The sequence below is a fragment of the Ovis canadensis genome, chromosome 25 (genome assembly GCF_042477335.2).
Source record: "Ovis canadensis isolate MfBH-ARS-UI-01 breed Bighorn chromosome 25, ARS-UI_OviCan_v2, whole genome shotgun sequence".
NCBI classification, from domain to species: Eukaryota; Metazoa; Chordata; class Mammalia; order Artiodactyla; family Bovidae; genus Ovis; species Ovis canadensis.
The window spans coordinates 61,584,302-61,606,766 of NC_091269.1; the positions used below are offsets into that span (position 1 = coordinate 61,584,302).

Sequence of the window (22,465 nt, forward strand, 5' to 3'; positions counted from 1 at the left end):
GTGGATCTTAGGATTGGGGTATTACTCCAGGTTGATTTCCAGGTCTGACCTCCAGTGTCTTCTGGAGGGAGGTATCCGTTATGACGCACCATACATCCTTTTTGGATGTTTCTTGGGCTGTGGTGGTACTTTGTATAACCCAGTCAGGGGATTTCCCTGGCAATCCAGTGGTTAAGACTTTGCCTTCCAATGCAGGGGGCACAGATTCGATCCCTGGTCAGGGAGCTAAGATCCCACGTGCCTTGTGGCCAGGAAGCAAAATGTAAAGTAGAAACAGTATTGTAACAAATTCAGCAAAAAGTCTTTAAAAATGGTTCATATTAAAAAAAAAAAAAACTTAAAAAAAAACAAAACAACCCAGTCAGGAGAGATTAAATCATGGAGAGAATTCCAGAGATACCCCCTGGAAGCGCAGGATGAAAGGGCGTGGACGAGCTCTTCCATGCCTCCTCCAGCAAGACTGGATTTGATGAGTTAAGAACCTGCGGCTGTGGCAGGCTCAGAAGCTGTGTTTTATTTACTTCTCATCCTAGATGAGGTCTGCTGGCAGGCTAACCGGGCTTTTTCCCTTCCAGGAATCCTAGAGTGGCCCTTCTGGACTAAGCTGGTGGTTGTGGCCATTGGATTCACCGGTGGCCTTCTCTTCATGTACGTCCAGTGCAAAGTGTACGTGCAGTTGTGGAGGAGACTCAAGGCTTATAACAGAGTGATCTATGTCCAAAACTGCCCAGAAACAAGCAAAAGGACTATTTTTGAAAAGTCTGCACTAACAGAGCCCAGCTTTGAAAATAAAGATGGACGCGGAGTGTGTCATTCCGATACAAACTCTTCCTGTTGCACAGAACCCGAAGACACTGGAGCAGAGATCATTCACGTCTGATGGCACGGAGGCTCTCGTTCCTGGACAGCTGGGGACAGCTGAAGGGAGTCGTTCACTGTGTGCATGCTCTTCTGCCCTTTAATAGCAGAGACTGGGCAGGTGACTTTTTAATGGCTTCTCTTTTTTCTAACCCTCCTTAGTGACTCTCCTGGAAGACCCTCACGTCAGCTGTGCCCGGCTGGGTTCTGCTCCTGCCCGCGCGTCTCTGGGAGGGGAGGGTGGACGAGCCTGTGGCCCCGTGAGGGGTGCTGGCGGGGTTCTGGCTCGTAGTCTTGAGCAGAATGAGAGAGCAAGATGCCAGAGCTGAGGGGAGAACAGGAGCAGGCGGCGCCTGGCCCTGCCGCGCCCCTCCTGGCCGGCAGGCCCCACCTTCCGCCCACTAGCTGAACTGCTGGGAAGGACCAGCCTTGCAGAGAGGCTTCTCCACCACTAAACAGGGCCCGGGGAGGCTGCCACTGACAGTTCCCGAGCAGACGGGCCGTGGTGCTCTGTGCGTGGTGGTGAGTGATTCACTAAGCGAAGCAAAGCACTTTACAAAAAGAGAATCTTTATTTTGTAATACGTGTGTCACGTGGGATTGACATTTGAAAGAACGTCCCATTTAGAAACCTTCCTTTCATGACCCTGATTGTCTCTTTCACATTGTAATAGACCTGAAACCCTTTTTGCCTTATATATGCTAAGAAATGTGACTTCCACTCTGTGTCCATAAAAGGGACTTGTAAAGCAGAACAGACAGGTCGGAGGCATTTTTCATAACATTCCGTGGGATGAATGGATGGTAAATGGCAGTTCGAGCATAATTCCTGTGGTTTTAAGCCTGTTTTATGACAAGTCTTCATGTCATAGGGCTGCCCTAAACGTTTCTTTTTTTTTTTTTTTTTGTCAGTCCTGAAGAAGAAGGGTTCATGAGATCTAAATGAAAGGAAGTTGAGGTATCAGAACAAATCCGAATATTTAAAAACTATTCCTTTACGGACAGAGCGCTCCGGTTTGGGCTGACTTCACACTGAAGAAGCAGGCGTGTGTCGCCCAGCTGGGGCGCGGCTGAAGGCGCTGTCAGGGGCCCCTGCCCCTGGCGCCTTCCGTGGGCCGCTGCCTGGAGCAGAGAGGCACATGGGCTGCCTCTGGCTGAGGGCCAGGAGCGCGCAGTGGACTGCCCTGGCCCACCGCGGCCCGTTGCCAGCCACAGCCCTGCCCGTTTGCCGCCTTAACTGGACGGAGCCCTGGCCCAGCTTTCAGTCCATCCTGTCGTCAGGGATTACCTCCTGTCCCACTCTTTCATAAATCCAAAATCACTACCATCAGATGGCCTTTGTGCCTTTAATAAGGTCTGCTTAAAATTCTGTTTTTAAAGACCAGTTTCATTATACCAGGCAAAAGAGAGTCAACTCCAGAAAAATAGCCCAGGGGGTTCTGCAGTGTGAGATGAGTGTGCCCAGGCACTCACTCTCCAGGCAGCTCTCTGGGCGTCTTGGGTGGGAGCCCCGGGTCCTGCCCTCCATCCTCCGAGCCTCAGGTGTTCATCCAGCCTGTTAAGAGCGGGAAGCGCACAGATGATGATTCCTTTGCGTTTCAGCATGGAAACCCTGTGGTTTGTTTTGAAAGCCAGGAGGTTCTTAAGCCCTCGGGGGAGGGCTATCCAGCCATAGCCCGCCCCTGGAAATAGGTCAGCTCGTCCTCTCCGTCCCCCAGGCCTTATCCAGCGTGTGGCTGCGCTCAGTGTGCCCCAAAGTGCAATTACCTACACCCCTTCCCAGCCTGGGGACACCAGATAGCTACAGTCTGCTCAGGAGAGCCACATCCCAGGTCTGCCTTGCCGGTGCCCTTTAGGAACTGCCCAGGCAAGGCCCCTTGTCCCTCTTGACGGCAGGTGAGTCGTCAGGGAATGCTGGATTTCCAAGTGGGCCCCATTCCCCTCCCCCAGTGGAGCCCCTTGTGCTGTCCCTGAAGAGCACGGAAACTTCTGATAGGAGCGTGCTCAGGTGTGGACAGCACCAGGACAGCCCAGCTGGTGTGGCTGGCGCCCCGCCTGTGGCAGAGGCGGCTTCATAACCAGCACTGTCGCGTTGCTCTGTCACAGGAAGCGCGCTCACACCATCTCGTCACCTCCAGCCAAGCTCCTAAAGGCCTCTGCCTATGGGTGGTCAGCCCCGTGTCCTCCTCTTCTTTCCTGGGATGGCACACACAGCTTGCCCCATTGCCTTTTTCTGTCCTCGCAAAGTCTGGTGACCACCTGTGACCCCCAGCTTGTCCCCGTGCTAATCCCCACCCGCGCCCCCAGGGACCGGCAGTGAGTGCGAGGCCCTGGCGAGGCCGTGCTGCGCTGCCGCCTGGTGGGGGCTCTGCATCTGCCGGGCGCTCCTCTGTGTCAGCTTGTTAATTACTCCCCATTTCTTCGTTTTGCACCTGACTGAACAAGTCATAGAAGCGCGGGGTGAGCTTGCAGGTCTCAGGGCCCGGAAGGCGGGGTCTAAGGCCAGGTGAGTGGGAGAGGGAGGCAGCCTGGGCTGTCGGCAGCCAGCCACCTCTGACTCGGCCTCTGCTTCCCCTCAAACTGTAGTTCCACTGAAGCACTTTTGTGGCTGAGTTTAAACTTTTATTGAAAATTATAAAGGATCTCTTCAGTCTCCAACCTGCACTGTCTCTTGCCTTTTTTTTTTTTTTTGCTTTGGTCCACTCTTTTCAATCTTATGGGTCCACTTTCAAAACCTGCAGGTGTGCCCTAAGCTGGCTACAGACATACAGGCCCCGGGCAGTGGGGCAGGTTCGAAAGCCTCGTGCAGAGCTTCCCCCCGACTGATGGTCAGCCCTGGAGCCAGAGGAGGATAGGGCACGCAGGATGAAGGTCCACGACAGTGTGGATTTGGCCTGACACAGACACACTTTTGAGACACTTTCCCTCTTGGATCTGATCTGAAGTTTGCAGCTTCTGTCTCTAGCCCAAGGAAAGGCTGAAACACAGGGAAGCAGCATTTGTCCTTGTCCTGAAAGTAATGAAATTGTGCAGCTCATCACCTGTCCAGATGCAGTGTTGATAGGATGCTGATTGTTGATAAAGACCAAATTGACACTGGCGTGTGTGGTGTGGCTTCTAACAGGCCCTTCACACTCGAGGTTTTTCTCAGCTTAGAGACTTTCTAGTTATCTCAATGTCTAGTTTTGCACCATTTTGTGTATGTTCACTGTTTCTCAGTGTTTCTGCTTGAATAATTCTCTGTATGGGATGGGGGGGTGGTGTTTGTACTATACACGGAGTGTCTAATTGCAGCAATAAAGCATTTCTTTAAAAAGGAGCTTTGCTATGCAAGTGTTTTCCTGCCAGGAAGCTGGGAATATTAGCAGGCACTCCAGTGGTCTGATCCCCTTTCCGGGTTCCTCTGGCTTCCGTATCAGAGAAGATCATGCAGCTTCGGTCTGTCCCTGTAAGGGAGGCTGGATCCCCCAGACGCTGGCGGTCAGTGGGGAGGAGTGGGTTCTGGAGAGTGTGTGAGCATGGGAGTGAAAGCTGAAGTCATTCTCACAGATGTGCGTGTTCCAGATATCTGGACTGTACTGGGGCTCACTGCACTGAGGAAAGCCAGACTCGAGTTCAGGGTGCATAAGGCACCATGACCCTTGAAGTGGTCCACGGCGTAACCAGCCTCATCCCGTTAAATCGTTGGCTGATGCCGTCCAGCAGAGTGAGGAAGTGCGGCAGGGCTGGCAGGATTGCTGGTGATAGCTGAGCCGAGCTGTACTTCCTGGCTCCTGGTGAAAGGTTGTTGCTGAACCACAAAAGATGCCAGGATTCTTGGCCTCTGGAGGAGAAGAATTCAATCCAGGGCCAGAGATGAGGCTTGATCGCTCAGACATTTTGTGTAATAAAGTTTTGTTAAAGTATAAAAGAGAAAGCTTCTGACATAGGCATCAGAAGGGGCAGAAAGAGTGCCCCCCTGCTAGTCTTCAGATGGATGTTATGTAGTCACTAGCAGTCTACTAATTAGAGAAAGGAAACGTCTCAGAGCTCAGAGAAGGCACCAGGTGAGTCATCAGCTCAGTTCAGCTCAGGTGCTCAGTCGTGTCCAAATCTTTGCGACCCCATGAATCGCAGCACACCAAGCCTCCCTGTCCATCACCAACTCCCAAAGGTCACTCAGACTCACGTCCATCAAGTCAGTGATGCCATCCAGCCGTCTCATCCTCAGTTGTCCCCTTCTCCTCCTGCCCCCAATCCCTCTCAGCATCAGAGTCTTTTCCAATGAGTCAACTCTTCGCATGAGGTGGCCAAAGTACTGGAGTTTCAGCTTTAACATCATTCCTTCCAAAGAAATCCCAGGGCTGATCTCCTTCAGAATGGACTGGTTGGATCTCCTTGCAGTCCAAGGGACTCTCAAGAGTCTTCTCCAACACCACAGTTCAAAAGCATCAATTCTTCGGTGCTCAGCCTTCTTCACAGTCCAACTCTGACATCCATACATGACCACTAGAAAAACATTAGCCTTGTCTAGACAGACCTTTGTTGGCAAAGTAATGTCTCTGCTTTTGAGTATGCAATCTAGGTTGGTCATAACTTTCCTTCCAAGGAGTAAGTGTCTTTTAATTTCATGGCTGCAATCACCATCTGCAGTGATTTTGGAGCCCCCCAAAATAAAATCTGACACTGTTTCCCCATCTATTTGCCATGAAGCGATGGGACCAGATCCCATAGTTTTCTGGCATGTTGAGCTTGAAGCCAACTTTTTCACTCTCCTCTTTCACTTTCATCAAGAGGCTTTTTAGTTCCTCTTCACTTTCTGCCATAAGGGTGGTGTCATCTGCATATCTGAGGTGACTGATATTTCTCCTGGCAGTCTTGATTCCAGCTTGTGTTTCTTCCAGCCCAGCGTTTCTCATGATGTACTCTGCAATATAAGTTAAATAAGCAGGGTGACAGCCTTGGCGTACTCCTTTTCCTGTTTGGGACCTGTCTGTTCCATGTCCAGTTCTAACTGTTGCTTCCTGACCTGCATACAGGTTTCTCGAGGCAAGTCAGGTGGTCTGGTATTCCCATCTCTTTCAAAATTTTCCACAGTTTATTGTGATCCACACTGTCAAAGGCTTTGGCATAGTCAATAAAGCAGAAATAGATGTTTTTCTGGAACTCTCTTGCTTTTTTGATAATCCAGCGGATGTTGGCAATTTGATCTCTGGTTCCTCTGCCTTTTCTAAATCCAGCTTGAACATCAGGAAGTTCACAGTTCACGTATTGCTGAAGCCTGGCTTGGAGAATTTTGAGCATTACTTTACTAGCGTGTGAGATGAGTGCAATTGTGCGGTAGTTTGAGCATTCTTTGGCATTGCCTTTCTTTGGGATTGGAATGAAAACTGACCTTTTCCAGTCCTGTGGCCACTGCTGAGTTTTCCAAATTTGCTGGCATATTGAGTGCAGCACTTTCACAGCATCATCTTTTAGGATTTGAAATAGCTCAACTGGAATTCCATCACTTCCACTAGCTTTGTTCGTAGTGATGCTTTCTTTCTAAGGCCCCCTTGACTTCACATTCCAGGATGTCTGGCTCTAGGTGAGTGATCACACCGTTGTGATTATCTGGGTCGTGAAGATCTTTTTTGTACAGTTCTGTGTATTCTTGCCACCTCCTCTTAATATCTTCTGCTTCTGTTAGGTCCATACCATTTCTGTCCAAGGGTGAGCCCATCTTTGCATGAAATATTCCCTTGGTATCTCTAATTTTCTTGAAGAGATCTCTAGCCTTTCCCATTCTGTTCTTTTCCTCTATTTCTTTGCATTGATCTCTGAGGGAAGCTTTCTTATCTCTCCTTGCTATTCTTTGGAACTCTGCATTCAGATGCTTCTATCTTTCCTTTTCTCCTTTGCTTTTCCCTTCTCTTCCTTTCACAGCTATTTGTAAGGCCTCCCCAGACAGCCATTTTGCTTTTTTGCATTTCTTTTCCATGGGGATGGTCTTGATCCCTGTCTCCTGTACAATGTCACGAACCTCCATCCACAGTTCATCAGGCACTCTATCAGATCTTGTCCCTTAAATCTATTTCTCACTTCCACTGTGTAATCATAAGGGATTTGATTTAGGTCATACCTGAATGGTCTAGTGATTTTCCCTGCTTTCTTCAATTTAAGTCTGAATTTGGCAATAAGGAGTTCATGATCTGAGCCTCAGTCAGCTCCTGGTCTTGTTTTTGCTGACTGTATAGAGCTTCTCCATCTTTGGCTGCAGAGAATATAATCAATCTGATTTCGGTGTTGACTATCTGGTGATGCCCATGTGTAGAGTCTTCTCTTGTGTTGTTGGAAGAGGGTGTTTGCTATGACCAGTGTGTTCTCTTGGCAAGACTCTATTACCCTTTGCCCTGCTTCATTCCACACTCCAAGGCCAAATTTGCCTGTTATTCCAGGTGTTTCTTGACTTCCTACTTTTGCATTCCAGTCCCCTGTAATGAAAAGGACATCTTTTTTGGGTGTTAATTCTAAAAGGTCTTGTAGGTCTTCATAGAACCGTTCAGCTTCTTCAGTGTTACTGGTTGGGGCATAGACTTGGATTACTGTGATATCAAATGGTTTGCCTTGGAAATGAACAGAGATCATTCTGTCGCTTTTGAGATTGCATCCAAGTACTGCATTTCGGACTCTTTTGTTGACCATGATGGCTACTCCATTTCTTCTGAGGGATTCCTGCCTGCAGTAGTAGATATAATGGTCATCTGAGTTAAATTCACCCATTCCAGTCCATTTTAGTTCACTGATTCCTAGAATGTTGACGTTCACTCTTGCCATGTCCTGTTTGACCACTTCCAATTTGCCTTGATTCATGGACCTGACATTCCAGGTTCCTATGCACTATTGCTCTTTACAGCATCAGACCTTGCTTCTATCACCAGTCACATTCATAACTGGGTATTGTTTTTGCTTTGGCTCCATCCCTTCATTCTTTCTGGAGTTATTTCTCCACTGATCTCCAGTAGCATACTGGGCACCTACTGACCTGGGGAGTTCCCCTTTCAGTATCCTATCATTTTGCCTTTTCATACTGTTCATGGGGTTCTCAAGGCAAGAATACTGAAGTGGCTTGCCATTCCCTTCTCCAGTGGACCACGCTCTGTCAGACCTCTCCACCATGACCCTCCTGTCTTGGGTGGCCCCACAGGCATGGCTTGGTTTCATTGAGTTAGACAAGGCTGTGGTCCTAGTGTGATCAGATTGACTAGTTTTCTGTGAGTATGGTTTCAGTCTGTCTGCCCTCTGATGCCTTCTTGCAACACCTACCATCTTACTTGGGTTTCTCTTACCTTGGACGTGAGGTATCTCTTCACAGCTGCTCCAGCAAAGCGCAGCCGATGCTCCTTACCTTGGACGAGGGGTATCTCCTCACAGCCACCCCTCCTGACCTTGGACATGGAGTAGCTCCTCTAGGCCCTCCTGCGCCTGCGCAGCCCCCTCTTCTTGGACGTGGTGTAGCTCTTCCCCTGACCTCGGGCGAGGGGTAATTCCTCTTGGCAGCGCTTCTGCCCAGTCCGACGCAGCCGGTGAGTCATGGTTTGGGGGGGAGGGCATAAAACGATTGACATGACTCTGAGGAAAAGCAGATTTCCATACAAATAGCTTCATTAACCGGAGAAGGCAATGGCACCCCACTCCAGTGTTCTTCTTGCCTGGAGAATCCCAGGGACGGGGGAGCCTGGTGGGCTGCCGTCTATGGGGTCGCACGGAGTCAGACACGACTGAAGCGACTTAGCAGCAGCAGGTTCGTTAAGGTAGATTAGGAGAGCAATGTATGAGTATAACATAGTGGTTTGTCAAGTTAGTTCTGAGCCTATAGGCAGAACCGACTCGAAGGCAGAGTCTGGGGTAAACGCAGAGTATGTTAACATAGCTTAAGATAAACATTTCCATGAGAAAAATGCATCTTAGCTCAAGGTTTGAGAAAAGTTAAGTTCGGTGGAGCCAGGTGTCGTTAGGGCAACAGTTTTAAGAGAAACCTCTTTTTAAATTTGTGCAGAGAAGGGAAAAATACAACAGTAGTTTCCTCCTGCCCCCTAAGAGGGGAGAAATGTCTGACACTGCAGCCTGTTTCCTCTGCTTGGAGACCCCTGGCCTTCCTGCCTGTCCCCCTTCTCACTGGCGGGGTAACAGTGAGAATAAGGCCCATGTGGTCGGTCTCCAGTCCTGGGACTGCAAACCGCTCCTGGAGCTGGGAGTGCTGAGGGTGGGCGCCTGGCTTCAGCTGTGCTCACGAGATGGAAGGAAGGAGGCCAAGGCTGCCCCAACATGCTGTGTGGGTGAGCCAGGAGAATTGGCCCGCAAGTGCAGGGCACCACAGAGGGCTGCCAGGAGACTGGGGACCTAGGCAGGGCAGTGCTTTGCTAGTGTCCTTGCCTGACTTGGGAAAACAGGTCCCCGGGAACTGAGCGCAGCTGTGGAAGCTCCTAGAGGAGAGGATGGCCGCAGAACAGCTGAAGCTGCTCAGGAGTGTTCTTGCAGGAGGGACAGAGACTAGCGCCCACCTGGGCTCACTTGCGCTCAACTGTTTGTGGGAGGGAATGTTGGGAGCCTGGAGCTGGAAGAGAAATCTGTAAGAATGTGAGGAGGGGGCTTCCCATGAGGGGCTTCGATTCTTTGGGGACCCGATGCATTTTAGCGAGTTTGGCTGAAGAGACACCGAATGAGCCTTGTTGCAGTGAGGCTTTGAAACAACGCCACCTCCAAGCCTCTTCGCCCTTCGATGTGAGCCACAGAACTATTGCAGGAAGGGGACCCCTTCCAGGGCCCGAAACTGGGCTCTTGTCTAACACTCGGAAATGAATTGTCCGAGGAGACACGTGTGCTGACAAAGCAAGAGAGTTTACTGGGAAAGGGCGCCCGGGGGGAGAGCAGGAGGGTGAGGGGACCCAGGAGAGCTGCTCCGCCGCGTGGCTCGCAGTCTTGGGTTTTATGGTGATGGGATTAGTTTCCGGGTGGTCTCTGACCAATCATTCTAACTCAGAGTCTTCCCTGGTGGTGCACGCATCCTCAGCCAAGATGGGTGCTAGCGAGAGGGATTCTGGGAAGTGGACGGACACGCAGTGTCTCCTTTAGACCTTTCCGGAACCCTTCCTGTTGGTGGTGGCTTATTAGTTCTGTATTCCTTATCAGGACCTCCTGTCATAAAACAGCTCACGCAAATGGTTACTGTGGTGGCTGGCCAGGGTGGACAGTTTCAATCAGCGTGCTTCCCCTAACAGAATGATGGGTTAAGGCACACTGCTAGGGGAGCCTCCGGTCCTCCAGGTCAGGGGATGGCCGCTGGTGCTCGCTGACCAGCCTCCTGTTTGGTAAACACACACACACAGTCCTGTCCCTTCGTGGACGTGCTGTGTCCACTGTCAGATCCTTTGTCCTGGAACGCCCACGGTATTCACACACCCCTTTATAGAAAAAGCGTGCCAACCCTTGGTCTGTGTGACTGGTGCCCCTGGAGCTGTTGGTGCACAGCCCACCTGGTGCCAGGGATGCAGACAGCCCTCTTCTAGGGCCTGCCCTTCTCCCAGCCTCAGAGGTGCCCCAGCGACCCATTGTCCCGCTATGCATCTCTGTTGCTGGTTCTGGAAAGAGCTGAGGTTAGTTCAGGAGTACAGGAAGGAGGGATGAGCCTGCTGTCCTGAGCTGAGAGCTTCCCTCGGCCCCTCAGCTGTCAGAGAAGCCTCATCTGGCCTGCCTCGCCAAGCTGCTTCTGGGAGCCGAAATGAGAGAAGCAGAGTCCAGGCTCTGCGGGGGCCTCTCAGGATCCCCTCTGCATGAAGTAGGTGTCTGGAGGTCCAGTGGTCCGGGGAGCCGAGCCGGGCTCCACTTCGGTTTCCTTGTCCAGCTTCCACCCTTTCACTCGACACACAAAGCCAGGGTCTTGGCCGGGGGGAGCTGGCCTCAGTGTGTTGCCTGGCACCACTGTGGGGGACCAGGGCGTAGACGGGAAAAGGCAGCGGAGGTGGTTGTCTGTTTCCCTCATTCTCCTGCTTTCCTGTTGTTAAATCCCTGTTGCGGAACAGAGATGAGAGTAGACGGCAGCTCTGGGTGGGGGTGACTTTTTAATTCATTTTTTAATTGAAGGATGATTGCTTTACAGAACTGTGTTGGCTTCTCCCAAACATCAGCATGAATCAGCCATTGGTATGGTTTGTCCCTCCCTCTTGAACCTCCGTCTGCTGGGGGTGATTTTGTGGATTGGTTGGTTCATTGCAACAAAAACTTGGTAACAATGTCCCTCCTAATTTTTCCTACAAAACTTTTCTGGTCCATAAAATCTAGTCAGCTGAGAGCCCTGGTCCTGGGGCTCCTTCTACAGACATAGTAAGTGTCCTGAAGGAAGTGTGTTCTGAAGGAAGCGTAGGAACTTTGTGGGCAAAGAAGAGAGAAAAGAACCTTGTCTCCAAACGGAACATGGGCAGCTTTTGCCTAGATGGGATCACAAAGATTATGGCTTTTTTGTGTGGGGAGGGGATGTCAGCTGTTTGGGGTGATTGGAACATAGCATGTTGGAGACTTGTTTTGAGCAAACTCCTTTATTTTTATGACAACCAGTTCTTAATTCATTCAATAAGAATTTACCTGGATACGAACAGTATGCAAGAGACTGGACTAAGCATAAATAGAGCAGATCACCTTCCCATTTCTCAGCAAGAACATCCATCAGTCGTGTCGCTCTTCTGGGCTGCCTGCCGTGAAGCGCTGAGCTGGGCGTAAGGGCGGGAAGGGGCACAGTCCTGTTCTGTGTAGGATCCTGGGCTGCCAACCGTGAAGCGCTGAGCTGGGCCTAAGGGCAGGAAGGGGCACAGTCCTGTTCTGTTTAGGAGAGGTCCCTGCAGTCTTCACACACACTGATCGAAGCATGGCATTTGCTGAAGATTCAGGCACAAACAGGAAAATGCTCCAGAGCTGAGCTACACTGTGGTCCAGTCTGGGGAGTGTTGGTTTGAAGCCAGGAGCCTGGGTCCCACAGGCCACTTCCCAGGAATCCAAAGGCCCACCCCTTGGCAGCCCCAGGAGCCTGCCCAACCAGGCAGGCTGCAGTCTGGGGGCCGAGCCCAGCCTCGAGCAGCTGGGCGTCCTGCAGTGAGACGGGCTCAGGCAGCTATTCAGATGGCCACGCTATTGGGAATCCGGTCTGGGGACAAGTAGTAATAAGGCAGCTTCTTGTTCTTGTTGCGCTCGGCGATCATGCTGACGATGGAGTCGAGGTTCTTACGGAACCGGGTCATGGCCTCCTTTACGGGCTTCTCGATGAAATGTTCCTCTGGGTACATGCCCAGGAACAGCTGAGACCCAGACAGATAGAGACAGGTTAACCTGTGATGAGGTGACGTAGACCGACAGGACGCATCCTGCCCCTAGAGCCCAGCCTTTGGGAGTCAAGGCCTGGGCTCATCACTGCTCCCCGCATCTCCACCCCCTGCCACCTGCTGAGAGCACCCGAGTATGTGCTTGGGTTGGGGCCTCAGAGATCAGTGCCCTGCTGCAGGGTGGCTATAGGCCTGGTAGTGGCTCAGGCAGACGTGGAGGCTGGGGTGGTCCCGGCTGTGGTGAGCACGTGGCCCAGTCCCCAGGCGCACTCCCGCCTGGTGTCGGGGCCACGGGGGCACGGGGCCAGTCTGGCCTCTGCAGCCCAGGTCGGCCACAGCCAGGCTCTGCTGGGGTGGTGTGCCCATTTGCACGTTCACACAAATGTCTTCAAATTGAAACTAGGTGTATCTTTTAGAAACGAAATCCAAGAATGTTAAAATTGAAGTCTCATAGCCAGGGCTGGGCAGGGTGGGAGAAGTGTTCTGCACTGACTGTTGATAGGATGTTGGATTCAGTTTGTGGAGGGCCATTCAGTCTCAACATTCTTTGACCAAGAAATTCCTCTACGAGGCAAGTACTGGTTCTGTTGAACAAATGTGCTGATATGTGAAGATGTTAGGGACCAACACAGAGGTCCCAAAGCAACACACTGCCAACAAATGCTGGTGGGTCTTCGGCCAGTCCAACCGACCAGTCATTCTAAGCAGCACTGAGCTAACACCGTCTTGGGGCCTTTGGAATTAGGTTCAACAGGTTGTATGAGTATGTCTCAAAAGATACCCAGGAAACTCAGCCCTCACCTGTGGGGTGCCAGGGAGAAACCCACATGGAAGAGCTTTGCCAACTGGGGGCGGGCAGGGTGTGCCCTCGTGGGGAGCGGCACGGTGGAGCAGGGACCCCTGCTCTCCTGCCCCGCCCCGCTCGGAGCTCCATCCAGGCTCTGGCCTGAGGACCTCACAGGTCCCTCCGGCCTTGCGAGTCAGGGCTCCTGGCTGGCAGGGGTCCAGCCTGAGCCCTGGACCATAAAGCCCTGGGGCTGAGGAAGGGTTGGAGCCGGCCTCACCTCATTGTCCTGGAACTGGCTCAGTGCCCACACCGCGCCCAGATGCCAGCAGGAGCGGCCGCGGTCGGGCAGCGTGTCCACAATCTGCTCGATGGTGGCCACACCCTTGGCCGTTGGGGGCGGGGCCCGCATGGTCGGGGGCGCGTTGGGGATCCAGGAGCACCAGTCATACTGCGGGACAGTCACCGACCCGGCTGGGTGCCCCCCAGCCAGTGCAGCCCTCACCCAGCTCTGCCGCCCGGGCCGCCTCCCTGAGCCCCCTCCTCCAACTCCGGGAGCCCAGGGAAGCCCCCTCCCTCACACTGGCCTCCAGTGCTTAGCACAAACTCCAGCACCAACTCCACTGGCCCCTGGGAACACCAGACTCCTGGCCCCTCCGCCCCTCCACCCCCGCTCCTGTGGAGGAGGTGGCGCGGCCCACCCAGGGCCCTCAAGCAGCCGAGCTGGCCTGGCCATCTCCCGCCCAGAAGGCTTGCCCTGTCCTTGCCCACCTGGCCGAAGTTCACCGCCGCATGCTGGGCTGAGGCCGTAAAGATCACCATGGTCAGGTACTCACACAGCTTCTCCTTGGTCTTGATGGACTTGGGGAAGCCTAAGGGAGAGCCCAGGGCTGGCTGAGGCCCCAGCCCCAGGGAGGGCCACTCGGCCAGCAGACACCCGCTCCCACCCGCACAGGTCGCTGGGTGCCTACACCCCAGTGCTGGGGGCCCGGGCACGAGCACGGCGCACGGGAAGAGCACGGCCGCTTGGCCAGGGCTCCGGTTGCTTTTCCTCCTCTCCTGGCTCTGGAAAGCCCCTGAGATATCCCCATGGTGCACACTGAAGGGCAGGGGTCCCCTGGGAGCTGTGGGCTCAGCACCAGCTGCTAAGATGGAGGCCAACGGCCAGTATCACCTAGAGCCATTCAGTGGTGCAGGGGAGAGAGAGGCGAGGCCGCGGGGTGGAGAGCAGGCCCCACCTGAGGCCTTCTTGCCCCGCATGCCGTACATATAAACGTCCTTCACGAAGTCCTGCAGCTCCTGGTCGTCCTCCACCACCTGGTCACCCTCGTAGTAGATGTCCACCACCTCGGCCACGAACCTGGCTCAGGAGGAGAGGCCCAACCAAGAGCGGGTGACCAGCCAGGGTCTGCAGAACTGGCCCCTTGCCCTATCTGTGACCCCGTCACTTTTGTGATGTCTGGACTCAGGTCACACTCTCCCCCACCCCCGTCCAGTCTGGCACAGCCCTGTTCCCCATCGTTGCCCTAACAATGGAGCCAGGCCTCCACCCACTGAGTCGGCGGTCCAGCATCCCGTCATGACCGCCAGAGCCCCGCCCACTCCTCCTGCAGCCCCTCAGCTCCCGCTGCCAGAGCTGACCCCCCAGCCCCGGAGCTCACGTCTTGATGGCCTCCCACACCAGAAGCCCGTCGTCCCGGTAGAAGTAGTAGGGGATGTCTTCCGCGTTGTCCATGCCCCGGGCCTTGATGGCCTCAGGGAAGCACAGGGAAGTGTAGGTCAGGTCCTGCATGGCCCTCTGCACCATCTGCACATGCCCGCCGCCCCCGGTGGCGTTGGCCTTGAGCAGGAGGGGAGGAAGTGCTGTGAGGCAAGGCCAGTTCCTCCAGTGCCAAAGCTCAGCTCGAGAAACTGAAGGGCAGGGAGATGTCCGGGCCCACCAGAGCAAACCCACGTCCAGTGAGGTGGAGTGGGAGGGCATTTAACGCAGAGCCTGCCCAGGGCAGCCCCAGGAGGAGGTTATGGGGAGGAGCCTCGTCCTGACCCGAATATGAGGGGCTGAGATGCAGGAGGGAGGGGTGAGCCCGCCACCCGGTACAGTGAGGTACGGCAGGCAGAGTGGAATCCAGGCCAGAGCAGCCCCCGGACCAGGCCTGCCCTCGTTCTGAACACAGGCTGCCCAGGGCCGAGCATTGCTCTCAGAGACCTGATCTTTGAGCATAAGGCAGGGGCATACACTGGACCCCAGGACACACACCACTCTGCTGAGGGCCTCTTGTGTGCCTAGTGAGGGCTGCTGGCATCATCCCAGCTACAGAGATGCCGGTGCGCGTGCTTGCAGGCAGGCATACACGTGGCTGAGTGCTCAGGGCACAGAATCTTCCGAGGAGAACTTGGGGGCCGGGGCCAGACCCTAGTCCACGGTGGGCGTTTGACCCAAGCGGGACCAACAGAGCTGCTCCCCGGTACTTTCTGTTTGCATGGGAGATGACGTCATGTGTGGGATCGGAAGCTTGGAGCTTGCTGTGATGTACCCCTCCCACTGGGGGAAGCCTGTCTGCAGAGCCCGTCTCGGAGAGTGAGGCCCACACAGTTCAGAGAGAGGCAGAGTGCCAGCCAATGGGCTTGTACCCTGGGGACACTGAGTCCCGGGCCCCATGTATGAGGCAGCCTAGAGGGCAGGGGGTGCCTGGGGGCTTCGGGCCTAGCACCAGGTGCTGAGGTGGAGGCCACGGGCCAGCGTTGGCCACAGGAACTTGGAGCGAGGAGCTGAAGCCCCCGAACATGTCCAGGTGTGTGAGATGACAGTCTCATTCCAGCTGTAGCTGGCCTGAGAAAAGTTTTGTCATTTTCCGCCCAAACGGTGACCCTTGGGATGGTCTGGCTGACTTACTAACTGGAGGCGGGAAAGGAGCAAGGTTGGAGGTAAGGCTGTGGGAGGGTCCAGGCTCAGTAAGCCTCCAGAGGGGTCCCAGCAAGGGGTACTGCCTGAGAGGGGGTGATGGGTGGGTGGGGACCCAAGGCCCCACTGAAGGGAAGAGTGGGCTGGGCGTACCCATGGCCTGGCAGGGAGGAAGGGTGGGAGGCTGTGCTCGGAGTGATGGGCGGCAGAGTGGGTGGGGAGATGCAGGAACCTAGTTTGGGCCACGGGGCAGGCAGGCAGGACTTACACCCACATGCCAGGGGGAGGGGAGGGAAGGGATGGGAAGAGGTGGCAAGGATACCATGGTGAGGAGGAAGAGAGGGTGGTTGGAAGGGGCGGGCGCCAGCCAGAGAACATGGGGGGCTTCATTCAGAGCGCACCCAGCCTCCCACCCTTCCAGGCCTCCACCCCGGTGGTGCCTAGGGGCTGGCCTCAGGTCGGGTGGGGGCCGGGCGGGTGGGAGGAGGCCCTCACCTTGTCAAAGAGGCCGTACTCACAGATGAGCTGCTCCCGGGCCTTGGTGTTGATGGCGATGGTGAACCGCACGTGTGCCACCAGGAGCTGGCGCAGCGACAGGGGCGGGCCTCAGAGGTGGCCAGGGCAGGGGCTCCCGACCCCGTCTGCGCCTCCTCGGGGTCCCCAGGTCCCCCAGCCCCACCCCACCCCGGTGCACCGTGGAGGAGCGATGCCAAGGGTCACAGAGGGAGTGAAGCTGGCGTGTCGACCTGCACTGCCGCGAGCTGCTGGCATGGCAGCCTGGGGACTGCCGCGCTGATGCTCAGCAAGAATGATCGTGACGAAAGTCACCATCGCCAGCGCTTACATAGAGCGTAACTGTGCGCTGGGCACTCTGAAATTCTCCAAATGTGTCCACTATTTCAACCCTGGCAGCGATCCTGGGGGGCAGGTGTACTATCTGATCTTGGTGTTACAGGTGGGGAAATGGAGGTAATTTCAGCCTGCAGCCCGTCCAGCAGACAGTGTCCGCAGGATTCAGGAGAGAGAAGGGCAGTGGCAGCGGGGCTGCCCGCTGGGACCAGACAGAGCAACACTGAGCTCATTTGTCTCTTCACACTCTGCTCCCGACCCCAAGCCTAGCCAGAGGCAGGGCGGGCCCAGGCCTGGCCCCCCCCCCGACGTCCTCAGGCCCAGCAGGCTCTGAGCTGCTCTCTCCCTGGGGCTGCCTCCCCTCCTCCCAGCCTCTCCCGGCCACAGTCCTGCGGGGGCGTCGGAGCCCCCCCTCCCTTCCTCTGTCCTCTCCCCCCGGTGAGGCAGGAGCTTGCTGTACCTTGAAGATGGGGTGCACGGCAGGCAGCTGGCGGTACATGGCGATGCCAAACACCTCAGACACCAGATGTGTGCGCAGAAGGTGGGTGATGGTCTGGTGGACGTGGAAGTCGCTGGAGCGCACCCAGATCTTGGCCAGCAGCCAGTCATACTTTGCATCCGAAGGGAGGAAAATGGGATTCTCTTCTCCCGGCACCTGGTTGAGCTGATGCGTTGCAGAAAGAGAAGGCGTTGCAATATTTTGCTCCAGGCTGCAACTGTAGGAGAGCCTGGCCTCTCAGGAAATGCCGGGAGAATCCAGATTTCTTCAACAGAGACTTTGAATCACGAGAGGCTCGCGGAGGAGGGCAGAGGCCCCAGGTTTGTAATAGTTTCTCCTCCGGGCTGCGTCATTCACTAGCTGTGGGACCCCGGACAGCTTAGCCTTTACGAACTGCAGCTTCACTGGCGTTAACAAGGGCACGGAGTCTACAGCCTGGCAGGTACCAGGGGAAGCGAGTGAAAGGGTGCCCACGCAGCACGGGGTGAGTGCTGTGGTGTGCGGAGCTGTGCGCAGGGGCCTCCCACCCGCTCCCCATCCCTCCCCTCTCCCGGTCCCACCCACTTCTTGCAGCTGCTTTCTGGTCTCCTGATTTTTCCTTCCTCAGCTCCCCCCTTAAATGCTGCTGCTCCCCAGACTCTGTCTGGGTGCTTCTGAATCCCCTTCTTGCCCTTGATTGATTAGACTGGTGGGGAGTGGGGGACAGCGTGGGGGACACGAACTCTGGAGCCAGATGACCTGGCCCCAGTCTCGGTTCTGCCGCTGACTGTGTGCCCTGGTGCCTCGGTTCCCTTATCGGCAACACAATACTTATACTCAAACATGCTAATATTTCTGCATGAAACATACACCTTTCACACTGAGTGGGAGAAAGCCTCTTAAGTATTCCCTTCTATCAGGAAGATCCCCTGGAGGAGGAAATGGCAACCCACTCCAGTGTTCTTGCTTGGAAAATCCCACGGACAGAGGAGCCTGGTGGGCTAGTCTGCAGAGTTGCGAAGGCTCAGACATGACTGAGCGATGGGGCATGCGTGCACACTGGTTCAGAGCAAGCTTTGCTGCCAATGAATCTGCTACAAATTTTTTGAGAATCTAAGAGTTTTAGATTTCAGAATTGGGAGTAAGGGATTGTGGACTGTGCGGGCAAACCCTTGGTATGCGGTTAACATCTGGCAAAACCAGCTGCTATCATGTCCAAGGCACCCTGTGCCCGGTTCACGACTGACTGAAAGTGCTGTTTGCTGAGCGCTGGTCGCCGTGCCCTTGGGGCCCTGTGGAGCCTCCCTCCTTCACAGACCCGCACCTGGTCCTGGCCTCGGTGTGGCTTCCTGCTGCTTGGGTAACACCTCCCACAGCGCTGCAGAGCCGTGGCACCCTGAGAAAGCGCCGGCAGCCAGGGATGGGGAGAGAGGGAGCTCTGGCCCTGCCCGTCCGTCCCCGAACTGCGCGCCTCTCCTCCCCCACCGTCCTCGGCGGAGAGGAGAGTCCGGGAGCATCCCAGGACTGGCATGGCTCCTGACCGCCCTGGTCCTCCCCGGCAACCGCAGCTTCGAGCTCATCTCGCAGCGTCACCTGCGCAGGCCCTACTGGTGTTTTGTTGTTTTTTTTATTGACAAATAACTGCTTTATAGAATTTTTCTGTTTTCTGTCAAACTTCAGCACGAATCGGCCAGAGGTATACATATATCCCCTCCCTTTTGAAGCTCCCTCCCATCTCCCTCCCCATCCTAACCCTCTAGGTTGATACAGAGCCCCTGTTTGAGTTCCCTGAGCCACACGGCAAATTCCCGTTGGCTATCTATTTTACATATGGTAATGTAAGTTTCCATGTTACTCTCTCCATACACCTCACCCTCTCCACCCCTCTCCCCATATACATAAGTCTATTCTCTATGTCTGTTTCTCCATTGCTGCCCTGCAAATAAATTCTTCAGAACCATTTCCCTAGATTTCGTATATGTGTGTTAGAATACGGTATTTATCTTTCTCTTTCTGACTCACTTCACTCTGTAGAATAGGTTCTAGGTTCATCCACCTCATCAGAATGGACTCAAATGCCTTCCTTTTACGGCTGAGCAATATTCCACCGTGTCTGGACCACAGCTGCTTTGTCCGTTTGTAGGTGAGCATCTAGGCTGCTTCCATGTTCTGGCTAATTATTCTGAACAGTGCTGCAATGAACAACAGGGTACATGCGTCTTTTTCAATTTGGGTTTCCTCTGGGTATATGTCTAGGAGTGGGATTGCTGGGTCATGAAACTCCAGTACTTTGGCCACCTCATGCGAAGAGCTGACTCATTGGAAAAGACTCTGATGCTGGGAGGGATTGGGGGCAGGAGGAGAAGGGGATGACCGAGGATGAGATGGCTGGATGGCATCACGGACTCGATGGACATGAGTCTGAGTGAACTCCGGGAGCTGGTGATGGACAGGGAGGCCTGGCGTGCTGCGATTCATGGGGTTGCAAAGAGTCGGACACGACTGAGCGACTGAACTGAACTGAACTGAGCTGATGGTGGTTTTATTCCCAGCTTTTTAAAGAATCTCCATGCTGACTTCCATCGTGGCTGTATCAATTTACATCCCCACCAACAGTGCCAGAGCGTTCCCTTTTCTCTACACCTTCTCCAGCATTTATTGTTTGCAGACTTTTTGATGAGGGCCCTTCTGACCAGTGTGAGGTGATATCTCATTGTAGTTTTGATTTGCATTTCTCTAATAATGAGTGATGTTGAGCATCTTTTCATGTATTTGTTAACCATATTTATGTCCTCTTTGAAGTAATGTCTGTTTAGGTCTTTTGCCCACTTTTTGATTGGGTTGTTTGTTTTCCTGGCATTGAGTTGTATGAGCTGCTTGTATATTTTGGAAGTTAATCCTTTGTCAGTTGTTTCATTTGCTATTATTTTCTCCCGTTCTGAGGGTTGTCTTTCCACCTTTCTTACAGTTTCCTTCGCTCTGAAAAAGCTTTTAAGTTTAATCAGGTCCCACTTGCTTACTTTTGTTTTTATTTCCATTTCTCTAGGAGGTGGGTCACAGAGGATCTTGCTTTGGTTTATGTCATCGAGTGTTCTGCCTATGGTTTCCTCTAAGAGGTTTATAGTTTCTGGTCTTACATTTACGTCTTTAATCCATTTTGAGTTTATCTTTTTGTGTGGTGTTAGGAAATGTTCTAATTCCATTATTTTATGTGTTGCTGTCCAGTTTTCCCAGCACCATTCATTGAAGAGGCTGTCTTTGCCCCATAGTATAGTCTTGGCTTCTTTGTCAGAAATAAGGTGCCCATAGGTCCATCGCTTTATTTCTGGGCCTTCTGTCTTGCTCCATCGGTCTGTATTCCCGCTTTTGCACCAGCACCTCACTGCCTTGATGGCTGCAGCTCTGTAGTGTAACCTGAGGTCAGGAAGCTAGATGGCTCCAGCTCCATTCTTCTTTCTCAGGACCGCTTTGACTCTTCGGGGTCTTTTGTGTTTCCATATGAACTGTGAAATTTCTTGTTCTAGTTCTATGAAAAATGCCGTTGGTAATTTGATAGGGATCGAGTTAAATCTGTAATTGCACCTGGTAGTATAGTCATTTCCACAACACTGACTCTTCCTACCCAGGAATGTAGAATGTCTCTCCACCTGTTTATGTCATCTTTGATTTCTTTCATCAGTGTCTTATAATTTTCTGTGTACAGTTCTTTTGCCTCCTTCGATAAGTTTGTTCCTAGATATTTAATTCTTTTTGTTGCAGTGGTGAATGGGATTGATTCCTTAATTGCTCTTTCTGATTTTTAATTGTTAGTATATAGAGATGCAAGTGATCTCTCTGTATTGGTTTTGTCTCCTGCAACTTTGCTAAATTCACTGATCATCCCTAGTGGTTTTCTGACACTGTCTTCAGGGTTTTCTGTGTCCTACTGGTGTTTTGATTCGGGGCTGGTCAGCATGCTGGGGCGGCCGGGCAGGTCCTCCCCAGAGCCAGGAAGTGCTCTAGGGTATCCTGAGGACTGGAGCCCTTTCTGTCCACTACGGTCAGCCCTCCCCAGACTGGCAGGAAGCCCTGTGTTCTTGTCTGTCCTGTCCACCTGGCAGAGCCTTAAGCAGGAGATTCCAGGCAGGACTGCTGCCTTTCCCTCCTGGAGGTCTGTTGGATCCACCCAGGAAATGCTCCCTGAGCCCTGGCTGCTGAGGATGGAGCTGCCCAGGATGAGAACCGGGCCGGGCCGCCTACCTGGATGGCAATGGGGACAATCTTGTTGGCCAGATTCTTGTACAGCAAGCAGATGGGCGCGGCCAGGAACTGCAGAGTGCAGGGGTCTGTTTTGTTGGCATCGATGCCATCCAACAGTTTAAAGTCCACGATGAAGATGTTCCCTTGCTGCAGGAGGTAAGAAGAAATACATCCCAATCAGGTTCAGTCTGAGACGGACCCAGGACTTGGGCCCAGTGGGAGGGATAGGAGGTCCAGTCGATACAGTGGAGTTCAGAGCTTAGAGTTCTTGGAGTCCTGGGACTCCAAGGCTGGCTGACAGAAGTCTCCATCGGCTATGGTACACCTTGCTGTGCCTGCAGAGTCTGCCTGGCCCTCCTGAAAGATGCTGGAAGACCACCCACAGTGCCAGTTACGGAAGAAGACAGAGTTCAGACGAAATGAATGAGAGAAAAATGCCAAGAGTGACGCTGCAGGATTCCACTTACAAGAGTTCAAAGCTGGGCAAACTCAAGTGTCAGAGTCAGGACAAAGGTTGCCCCTGGGAGGAGAGTTGGAAAGGTGGCAGGAGCGGGGTCCTGAGGCTCAAAAGTGGGTGTCCGCCGTGCCAGGAGGGGGTCGTCAGGGCTGGCGGACCGTGAGGTTTCAAGGGAGGGTCTTCAGGGGTAAGGAGGTCTACAAGGGTGGGGGTGGGGTCTGCAGGGGTGGTGTGTGTTCTGTGTCCTGGTGTGAGCTTCTGGCATGGCACGGTAACTTGGTGCTACCAAGCCATCATTGAGCTTGCGGCCACTCTTGATTCCTGTGGGTATCACACTTTAAAACAAAAATGCGTGTGGGGAAGGTAGCAAGTTGCCCATCCCAGGTTACACTTGAGTCCCCTGAGTGTGTTAGTCACTCAGCCGTGTCTGACTCTGCGACCCCGTGGACTGCAGCCCTCCAGGCTCCTCTGTCCATGGAATTCTCCAGGCAAGAATACTGGAGTAGGTAGCCATTCCCTTCTCCAGGGAATTTTCCTGATCCAGGGATGGAACCTGGGGTCTCCTTCAT

At 53.7% G+C, this 22,465-nt stretch overlaps 2 protein-coding genes across 6 annotated transcripts in view; one reads left to right on the forward strand and one right to left on the reverse strand.

Annotated features, from left to right (window-relative positions):
• MARCHF8 (membrane associated ring-CH-type finger 8) overlaps positions 1–4,176 on the forward strand; it is a 110,763-nt gene extending 106,587 nt beyond the window's left edge. For all 4 annotated transcript variants that reach the window (XM_069572320.1, XM_069572322.1, XM_069572321.1 and 1 more), the window contains one exon: positions 576–4,176. In XM_069572320.1, the coding sequence (XP_069428421.1) occupies positions 576–880 (305 nt within the window). In that variant the 3' untranslated portion in view covers positions 881–4,176. The remainder of the gene's footprint in view (positions 1–575) is intronic.
• A 7,215-nt stretch (positions 4,177–11,391) lies between these two features.
• The window catches only part of ALOX5 (arachidonate 5-lipoxygenase), a 47,031-nt gene continuing 35,957 nt past the window's right edge, over positions 11,392–22,465 (reverse strand). For both annotated transcript variants that reach the window (XM_069572324.1, XM_069572323.1), the window contains 8 exons: positions 21,440–21,586; positions 17,183–17,386; positions 16,369–16,455; positions 14,633–14,811; positions 14,210–14,331; positions 13,743–13,843; positions 13,252–13,422; positions 11,392–12,163 (listed from right to left, as the gene is read on the reverse strand). In XM_069572324.1, coding sequence (XP_069428425.1) covers positions 11,984–12,163; positions 13,252–13,422; positions 13,743–13,843; positions 14,210–14,331; positions 14,633–14,811; positions 16,369–16,455; positions 17,183–17,386; positions 21,440–21,586 — 1,191 coding nt within the window. In that variant the 3' untranslated portion in view covers positions 11,392–11,983. The remainder of the gene's footprint in view (positions 12,164–13,251; positions 13,423–13,742; positions 13,844–14,209; positions 14,332–14,632; positions 14,812–16,368; positions 16,456–17,182; positions 17,387–21,439; positions 21,587–22,465) is intronic.